Below are 10620 nucleotides of genomic sequence, written 5' to 3' on the forward strand. Positions count from 1 at the left end.
TCATTATGCTATCTACCCTCCACCTACCACTCTGTATTTTTAAGAACAGAATACTAAACTGTCAGAATTATGAAACTAATAAATAAAATACCCTGATAATTTTTTTTCAAACTATGTCTGTTTAGACTTTATTTCCCCAAACCCACCAAAAAGGAGGGTAATAACTTCTTTAAGAGAATATTCCATTGGTTCTTGTGGTATATGTTAAGTAGTTCTAAGATTAGACAGATGTATTAAAATATAGTCAATAAATAAAGGCTTTGAGGCTGTTAAAATTAAATCATGCACTTACATTTAAAAAAAACACAAAAGAATAGTTATGAAGGTAGTCGTAAAAGATTTAAAGACTCATCTCAAGGTTTGGCAGAATCAGTTAGGAGATGAAGGTACCTAATAAGTATCACCTGTGTTTTGTTTTTTAAGATTTATTAGCATGAGAAGAGGGGAAGAGAACCAGATTATCATTCTGGCACAAGACCTCATGCTTTTAAATCTAATGCTTTAGCCACTGGCCACCTCCTGGGTCAATTTTTATGAGTTTTTACCATCCTGGGAGCTCTAGAATTCTAAGCACAAATTGCTGCTTCCTTGGCTAAAGGGATAAACCTGAGGAAGTGCTTTGGAAAATCTCTGTCGGGACTGGGTAGTGGCACAATTAGTTGAGTGCACATGTTACAGTGCACAAGGGCCCAGGTTTGAGCCCCTGGTCCCCACCTGCAGGAGGAAAGCTTTGCAAGTGGTAAAACTGTGCTGCAGGTGTCTTTCTTTCTCCCTCTCCATTTCTGGCTGTCTCTATCCAATAATAAAAATTTAAAAAAAAGATTTAAAGACATGAGGATGAATGAGAGGAAGTCTCAGCTATGACTTAGATTATGACTAGGGCATCAGGCAGTTATATGATTTCATACTAACTTTTTGCTGTTCCTATTTGTCATTCATAACCTCTGGGTAGTAAATGTGTTATTATATAATATGCATTTGGTTTTATAAAAAAGTATAGCCTTAAAAATGTTGGTTTTGAATAGTCAGTTTATGATGTTGGAAGTTCTGCAAGGACTGTTATTAATCTTAGGGTTCTTACTTAGGGTTCTTTTTGTGCCACTCAGGGAATTAGTAAGAAAGTGAAGAATTGTAACTGTAAGATTACTTGAGTTCTATTACAGTGATGTCCTTAGAATCTGAGAATCTAAAGATCCAGATATAGTCTTAATAACATAATTACTTGGGAAGTAGAAAAATTTAGTCTATTTAAAAAATTGAAAAATCTATTTAAATAGAATCTTTCATATGACAAGTTATATGATAGACTTTCTTTCTTTAGGCATCAGTTGATGGTGGGTATGGTGTACACACACTTACCACAGGAGATTAAGAAAAAATCTGTACTCATGTGACAACTGACTTATAAATCATTATCTTCCCTAATAAAGTGATTAAAAAAAGGAAATCTTTATATGAGAACAAATCTGTGGTTCAGTAAGTATATGAATGGAACATACATACAAAAAATGGAGGGAGATAATCCAAAATGGTTAAGTTTATTGCTTTTTCATCTATCATTTTCATGTGTTATTCTCATTAGATCCAAATTCCAATAAAAGTGCATTGCTATTTAAATGCTTTTAAAGACATGTCACTAAATTCATACACTGTAGGATGCCACAGAGTCTGCACAGACTTTTAACATAAAGTACTTTATTGCACTTTTAAATGCTGACATACAAGTTCATTGTAGAAAGTAGTATATTTTTAGACTCAAAGGGAATTCAAAGTTACTTCTGCAAAGGAACTTTTAGAGAGAAAACTTTCACATAAAAACAATTTCTTTTTTACATTTTTTTATTTATTTAAAAAAGGAGACATTAACAAAACCATAGGATAATTCCCACCACCAGATCTCTGTATCCCGTCCCTTCCCCTGATAGCTTTCCTATTCTTTATACCTCTGGGAGTATGGACCCAAGGTCATTGTGGGATGCAGAAGGTGGAAGGTATGGATGCAGAGGTCACATAGGGTCCTAAACTGAATATGGGCCTCAGACCAAATCAAATCGATGGGGTTTAAAGTCAACAATATTTATACCCCTTCCTCATATTAGGGAGCTACTCTCTCTCATCCCTGATCCAGCTTTCTGTCCCTTTTCCAGCCATGACATCACCTCCCCATACAATAACTTGGATCCACCTGCATATCAGATTTCAGGCTCAAAGGAAAAAAAAAAACTAGTATAGCTACAGGCCCTTTGAAATATAACTAAAATATGCCTACTAGCTATCTACAAAATGGAGGACCCCCCCCCCCAACACTTCATCTGCACTACTCCAGCCTTTAGGTCCATGAGTGTTCAACAATTTGTTTGGCTTTGGATTTTTTTTTTCTTTTTCTTCTTTTTAAAATTTTTTTTTATTATCTTGATTTATTTATTAGATAGAGGCAGCCAGAAATTGAGAGGGAAGTGGTGAATTCTGCTTCACCACTAGTGAAGCTTCTCCCCTGCAGGTGGGGACCAGGGGCTTGAACCTGGGTCCTTACTCACTATAACACCTGTGCTTAACCAGATGCACCACCACTGAGCCCCTGGCTTTGTATGTTAACTCTCTTTTCAGCCACCAGTATCCGGATGCTAGCATGATGCTGACCAGACTTCCTTGGACAGAGGACCCCACCTATGTGTCCTGGAGCTCTGCTTCCCAGAACCCCACCCTACTAGGGAAAGAGAGAGGCAGGCTGGCAGTATGGATAGACCAGTCAACGCCCATGTTCAGCGGGGAAGCAATTATAAAACAGTTTCTTTCTTTCTTTTTTTTTTTTTTTTTTTAAGATTTTGTTTATTTATTTTCCCTTTAGTCAACCCTTGTTGTTTTATTGTTGTAGTTATTATTGTTGTCGTCGTTGTTGGATAGGACAGAGAGAAATGAAGAGAGGAGGGGAAGACAGAGGGGGGAAGAGAAAGATAGACACCTGCAGACCTGCTTTACTGCCTATGAAGTGACTACCCTGCAGGTGGGGAGCCGGGGCCTAGAACCGGGACCCTTAAGCTGGTCCTTGCGCTTTGTGTTGCGCCATGTGCGCTTAACCCACTGCGCTAACCGCGGGATTCCCATAAAACAGTTTCTTAAGCGGTCCCCACTGTGTGCAATATATCTTGGTGCTACAATAAAATCTCCACAGAAAATGTTAAGTATATCATGGTTTAAACTTTTTCAGACCAAAATAACTTATTTTATTTTCTAAGTCAAGAGATCATGTTAATGGTTGAAATTGGTGTATTGACATTTGTATGGTTAACCATTTTATTTCCCTCAGCACCAAGATAATATCAAAATGTTTTGTAATTGCACAATACAAACTTTACTGGACGATGATTTAGGGAAAGAGTAATCTTGAGGACTTAATTTTAACAACTACTTTGTCTAGCTGAGCATTACTGTCGATGTAAGCAATTTCTTTTATACAGATATAAAACATTTATATAGTTTTAATTTATTCAAATATATATGTACTTTCCCATATACCATTAATATACAAGATTATTGACATCTTGGGGGGATATTTTATTTTCTAAGGGATATTGTTTAGGAGAAGATTTTTGTTTAAAAAATGATAAATGATGATGCCTGTGGAAAATTCCTTTACTTCATTATTAATAAATCCCCAAAACAGTGAAACTGGGATTTGAGCTTTTTGTGCCTGTTATGACAGGGCCATTGGCTTGTGGAATAAGCCTACATGCCCTCTTCTTGTTCCTCCCATCATGGTAATGAGACTTCAAGGAACAGATAGTACATATTTTGTCTTACTATAGACTCCTTAGTATAATGTTGCCTTTGGTGAAATCCGGGTTTGATTCTCAGATTCAGTAATAAATTCAGATTCTGGGACATGGAGAGTGAACTCAGTGATACATCCTAGGAGATACTACATAGATGGCTTTCCCTAGCCTCTACCCAAAATCAGTGGACTTCACCCTTGTGGATAATAAGTTGTTTCCTACCTTGCATGCAGAAAAATGAATAACTCTTAACAGAACTTGTGCAGTTAGACTGAAGATTTGTGTTGATCCACAGAATAATAAATCAAGTACCTTTTTGTTATTCCATCTAAAACATATTCTTGCTTATGTTTGTTTACATGAAGAAATGAGAGAATGATGGATGAGAAAATTTCAGTCTCATCCTAGGTTTGGCCTACTCACCAAATGTGACTAGTACTCTCTAGGACTTCAGCTCACTTTTGGGTCAGTTCTTAGGAAAATTTTATTGTAACAATCAAAATTAGAGAGGATTACCTAAGAGATATGTAGTCCCTCTGTTTTTCTGATAAATTCCTGACATCTACCTATCTCTAGGTTAAGGGAGACCATAAATAAAAAAAATAAATTAAAAAAGTGACTGGCAACATCCTCTTCCTTTACATAACGACTTTTACTCTCTTCCATCTGGGATCAGTTTCCGTTGAGTAATGTAACACTCAGCCCTACAAAGCTCCTATTGCACAACTGACTATCCACTATACAAAGTATATACTGTGTATGAAGTTCTCTATGAAAAATAACTCCTATGAACAGGGGTAGACAGCATAATGGTTATACAAAGAGACTCTCATGTCTGAGGCTCCAAAGTTCTGGGTTCAGTCCCCCATACCACCATAAGCCAGGGTTGATCAGTGCTCTAGTTAAAAAAAAAAAAGTAAAAATAATGACTTCCTGGCCTTCTTTCCTGGAATGAGTGTTCTTTCCTGAGCAGTTGTTTTTGTATGTTCCTATAATACTTATCTTGTTGTGGTCCAGAGGAAGCTGAGAGACAAATAAGCAACAGTATGCTTCTAGCATGGATACAGGTAAACTCATACCTGCCTTTAACTTATTTTCTAAGTACTTACTTGTTTCTTTTTTCACTGAATTGTTGAGTTTTTGTAAACTATTGATATTTTTTAGGACTAAATTGGGGGTGTAAACATGAATCAGTTACTCTGGATTGCTTTGGGTGTTTATAGGATAACATATATCTATATTAATTGTTTTCAGAGACTGACATATACCCACTATTGAATATAAGTTGAAGGTGAGAATGTTTTACATATACTGGTCATGGGGAGATGAGAAATTATACTCATGTGTCAGCAAATGTACTGTAAACCATTAACCCCCCCCCCCCCATAGTGATAATAAGAAAAGACTGTTGTGAATCTGACTAAATAGTAAGTCTGTACTTCTTCAGGCATTTTTGCTATCTGGTCACCTCAATATCTCTAGTTGCTAGCTATATGCCTGTCAAGCAGTCCATACTCAGTAAATATTCCCTAAGAGATTGGAACAAATGAGGTCACTTGGCTAAAGACTACCATCATTATGATCTATATTCAGCAGCAGAGAAGCCATGGCACTTTGGTATTCCTTTCACCTTTGTCACACCTGGAAAGAAATAGTTGGTGCATCTAACCTTCTCCCCTCTTTCTCTCTCTGCAGACTCACATTTCAAGACTCCCACCTGGTGCAGTGGCAGGACAGTCCGTGGCAATCGAAGGAGGGGTTTGCCGCCTGGAAAGCCCAGAGAATTAACCCTTCAGGCTAAGCACCTAAGAGGCATTTTAGAACCTGAGTGGTATTTCAGAACCTGATCATTTTGGGATTTTTAACTAAAAGATATTTTATCTTCCTTGTTTTATAATTCCTGTTATAGCCTTGTGCACCACTGGCAACACTAGTGCTGCTGTAGATAGCTAAGCACTTAGTGACACTTGGGCCTTTGGCTAGTGAATTGGAAGGAGAGAGAAAGAGAGAGAGAGAGAGAGAGAGAGCTTGCTTCTCCCTTGATGAAATAAAAACCCCTCTTTATTGTATAACCTGAGACCAGGAATGATGAATTATTCTTTACAAAATGTGTGCTTTAACTGTTTACAAGTAAAATCCAAAAAGTTGTGGGAAACATTGTTTTATTTCATAAAGAAGTACCAACTGTCATTGATGTAAATGCATTAGAACTGAAGAGTAAATCTACTTGTTTAAGTGATTTGACAGTGGTAGTGCTCCATGTAATAACAGTAATAAATAATAAAGTGTTTTTTATTTGTTAACCAGTTTAAGTGGATCTTGTGGTAACTTAAACTGTAGTACTCATCCCTCATATGGGGCATTTTTCTTTAACAAAGTATGGTTTCAGTGAAACAATCTAGCAGAGAATTAAGGTCAGAACCTTTTTTAAATAATAGTATTATTGAAAATGTTTGTTAATTCTTCCTCAAGCTTTTCTAAGCTGAAATACTGCATAGCTTCAAGCTGTATGTACTCTATAATGAATGAATATGTAAAGATGGCATACAGTAGTGCACACTCTTTAATTTGTGTATAATGGAATGTTATTTGCAATGTAACACTGTAAATAAGAAAGCAAAATTTATGGGAAAATTCAATATTATCTTTGTTTCTTGTTTAAATATATTTTTAAGATAAAGGCACAAAATAAAAGAAACATATTACTGGGGACAGTGTGTGACTCCTCTTCTCAGACTTATAAATTATCTTTTAAATCGTATACCAGAGAACCATTGTTTATGTTGTTTGTAAGAAGAAAAAAAAAAAGATGACTTCTAGAAATCTTAATTTTACCCTTCTTCATATAGCTGTGATTATCCAGAGTCCAGCCTTAACTCTGTGTGATTTTATTGACACTAGCAAGATGAAAGTTGAACTCAGTACATGATTGATGAATGGACAGTATATAAATCCATATAGTTTTCCATTGTAATTTGATAAAAATAATAGGAAGGAGTTAAGAGCACTTTGCTTTAAAAAATTATACTGGCAGGTCAAAACTCAATGGCTCAGTTGATAAATTGCTATGAAATGTTATATTTAAGGATTCTGAAGTCACATAAGAAAACCAAGCCTTCCCTTTTGACTTTATATGTAAGAAGTGGCTATCGAGAAGATACTAAAGATAGACTTGCTCAGGGAGAGGAAGTTCCCTGTACCGTATAATCATGGCTCTGGGCGGTTACTGATAAAGCCCCAGATGAAATTATACACTTGATGTCAATTCATGGGCAAATTATAAAGGAAAGACAGCCAAAATGGAGTGGGTGTAAATATGGATGATTTGGGAGTTGCTGATTTATATTCCTCTTACAAGCAATTACATTTGTCTCGCTGTGTTCTTGTAGACAGGTTGGTGCCATGGTATCTGGTTCTCATTCTTAATGAGGCTGAGAACTTAGTAAGAGATGGACTAGCTGGTAGGGAGTCTTTGGCTTCAAAAGCTTTCAAAGACCTGTTACCTGTTGGCAGGATTTTTTTCTTTAGGAACTGGACTGTATCATGTAAAACTAATAGGACACTTTGGAGTCTGAAAATCATCTGACTTACTTCACCAGGAATGCCATTCTTTCATCCCCTTTTGAATTTACTCCATTCATATTTAAAACTTTGGGCTTTTTAAAGACTCCTTTTATGAAGAATTTAAAGTCAGTCAGTATAAAAGAACAAAGCCACTCCAAGAACAGTTTAGTAAGACTTTATTCTTCATTCTCTCTGGTGTGTGTGTGTGTGTGTGTGTGTGTGTGGTGAAACTAGGATAGTAAAAGGGTGATACTTAGGATCATGCAGACAAAAATGCAAGGGGTAATGTAAGTTCCATATTTGTAAGATTTGGTATTAAAGAACAGATGTTGGAGCTACAGGATAGCTATGGAAGTAAAAAGCTTCATTTCACATAAAAGTAGGAAAAGGTAGAATATAAGTAGATAATTCATTCATTGATACCAAGATTCTAAAGCTGTATTTTTAAGATTGCTAATTCACTTACAACATGGGTTATCTTTACAAGGTCTGGCTGGGCTAGTGGCTCCTCCTGTGGACAACATGGGTTATCTTTATAGTATGCCTGTGCTTTATTTTTTAAATAAATATTTCATTTATTTATTTACTAGATAATATCATAGAAATCAAAAGGAAGGGGGAGAAAGGGAGAGAAAAAGAAAAACACCTATAGTACTGCTTCACCACTAGTGAAGCTCACTGCCTACACAGGGCTGGAATCTGGATCTTTGTGCATCATAATGTGTACTCAACCAGGTATACCACTACCTCCCCCCCTCTTTTATATGGCCCAAACATTGAGTGTTTTAGTTCTCTTGAATATAATTAAGCCTGGTCTGGATTTGTGGGACCATCACTGTAGCCCAGTTGTGGGTTTGCACTTGGGCATCTTCTGGACTTCATGAGGAAGTAGATGGTTTGTGATCTGCCCTAAGAAACCTGGAGTATCTGTGCTGAGTGACATGGTGCAGCCTTGTTTAAGCTTTGTCCTCTTCCCATGCCACCTCTGCCACTTCATTTTGGCTCCTGTGTGTCTGCCTGTGGCAGGCCTTTTCTCATCTTTTGAATACTCTTCCTAAATGTGATTTCGAATTCAAATAGCAATATCTTATGTTGTACAAAGCATGTATAAACAAGACCTAAGTACTATTCTGATATGCTTGATTGAGCAAAATTGATGACTTGTAGTTTATAATATGGGACCATCTCTTTTCACTGCTTTTCTATGCAATTCCTCTTTCTCTTCTATATCTGAGAGTAGTGATATTGCATTCTAGTTCCCTGCAAATAAACCAGGGTACTGTTTTGAAGCAATATATGAAATAAAAGAAGATTTTAAGAAGGAAAAATTAAAAAAAAAATCTTAGAGAGTGGGAAAGAAATACTAGGATTATTCTTAAGTCTTGAAGTTGTATTTAATTATTGCAGTATCTTTAAAATCTACTCATTATTAAAGAAATTCACACACACACACACACACACATATCAGAGAGAGAAAGGCCACAGAATCTGAGTCTCCTCTAGCACTGTGTCATTCTCATATAGTGCCAAGAGTCAAACTCCTACCCTGTACATGGCAAGTCATGTGGCCTACTGGTGAACTATTCTTCTCAAGCCAGTCCTCAAACATGAATAACTGTAACATAAATTTATAATTTTAAATATTTTTAAATTTATCCCATAATTTAAAATATTTACTAATCCAAAAATCAACTTGATTCTGTTGTAAAGCCCGATAATTGCTGAACACTATGAGTTTCTTTGTGACTGTGAAGTCCTGTTCCTTATCCAATTTAAAGTTACAGTGGTTAGTCAAAGGGGGAGGATCTACAAAAGGGCCATGGATGGAAGTCATTCTTCCCTTCCTGAAATACAGGCTTAAGAAAATGCTGAGCTCTGAAGAAATGAATCTACCCCCGTGAGTATGATTAGTTTATTTCCCATTAGGTGTATTCTAAATCTTCTCTTGACCTGACCATGGAAGGAAAGATGTGGATGGATGAACTGTACCATAGGAGTGATGTAGGAGGATGAACAAGTAGGAGTGAGTGAGTAGAATGTTGACAGTATGAAAGCAATCTTTCTATGCCTATACTTGTCCTGAGACCTTAAGAATTCTTAAGGCATATATTGCCTTTCTTAACACATAGCTTGGGTTCAGGTTCACAAAGTATTAACCGAAATGTCTATCATCAGAGACCCACAGACTGACCAAATTGGCCAGGCAGTTTTGTTTTTCCCACAGGCTTCTGTCTCTGAAGTATATAGCCACAGGAAGGATTAAATCTAAAACTGGCAAAGGCCTCCCTCCAAGACCATGCACTTAGCTTCCAGAAGTCCGTCAGCCAAGCCCAAGATGGTTCATCATGACCAGTTGTGGAAAGTGGGTAGAAAAGAAAGTATGGTGGTTTCTGCTTTACATGTAGCCATGCTGAAGCCCTGACCACAGTGACAAAGTCAGAAAACTCAGGGAGGAGGGTTTCTTTGCCTCGAACTGTCCTGGGTATTTTGCTGACTGTCAAAGAGCTTTGGTAAATGGAAAGGGAAAACCTCTACTGTTTCTGTTATATTGGAAGTCCAAAGTGTTGCCCCTAAAATTGCTAAAGAAATCTTCTTCCTTCTACTTTATTATTTTTTTAAAAAGTGTTTTTATTTTCCATTTAGAAGAAGTAAGATTATAATCTATCCACATAAGTGTTTCCTAAAAACCTGTTAATTAGCAGGCTTCTCCATTTAACTAATAGGAATAACTCTATCCTTCTGACTGACCAGGTCAAAATTCTTGGTGTTACATGTCTCATGTATTTATGGCTGTATAACCACCAAACCTTAGTAAACTTACACAGAACTCTTTCATTTGCTCAGAAATTTGTAAATTGGGTTTGGTTTCAGTCAGTGGTTTTTCTGGTATTCCTGCTGGTGGTCATTGGTTTGCTGCGTTCAGCTGGAAGGTAAGTGACAGCTAGACTGAAAATTCCTTCTTTCTTCGTACAGACTTAGAATATTTTCCTCTGCACGTGGCCTCTCTGTATGGTCTTTTAATATTGTCTATCTTGTCAGACATGGTAACTCAACGTCTCCAGATCCACAGAAGTAAAAACTTCCAGAACTTTTAAAATTTAGATCTGAACTGGCCTAGGATGACTTTTTGTCAAATATTTTTTAAATCAAGCCACAAAGATTAACATAGACAAAAAAGGAGGAAGTTGCTTAGAGATATGAATTTCAAATCAAGGCTCATTCGGGGCCACTAATCTAACATCCTTGAGTCTTTATTTTTTTTCTCCTGTTTTACAATCAGTCC

At 36.7% G+C, this 10620-nt stretch overlaps 1 protein-coding gene across 2 annotated transcripts in view; it reads left to right on the forward strand.

The window, feature by feature from the left end:
• The window catches only part of TASP1 (taspase 1), a 226737-nt gene extending 220254 nt beyond the window's left edge, over positions 1–6483 (forward strand). For both annotated transcript variants that reach the window (XM_060186473.1, XM_060186476.1), the window contains one exon: positions 5469–6483. In XM_060186473.1, the coding sequence (XP_060042456.1) occupies positions 5469–5561 (93 nt within the window). In that variant the 3' untranslated portion in view covers positions 5562–6483. The remainder of the gene's footprint in view (positions 1–5468) is intronic.
• The last annotated feature ends 4137 nt before the right edge of the window (positions 6484–10620 follow it).

Source organism: Erinaceus europaeus, chromosome 1 (assembly GCF_950295315.1).
Source record: "Erinaceus europaeus chromosome 1, mEriEur2.1, whole genome shotgun sequence".
NCBI classification, from domain to species: domain Eukaryota; kingdom Metazoa; phylum Chordata; class Mammalia; order Eulipotyphla; family Erinaceidae; genus Erinaceus; species Erinaceus europaeus.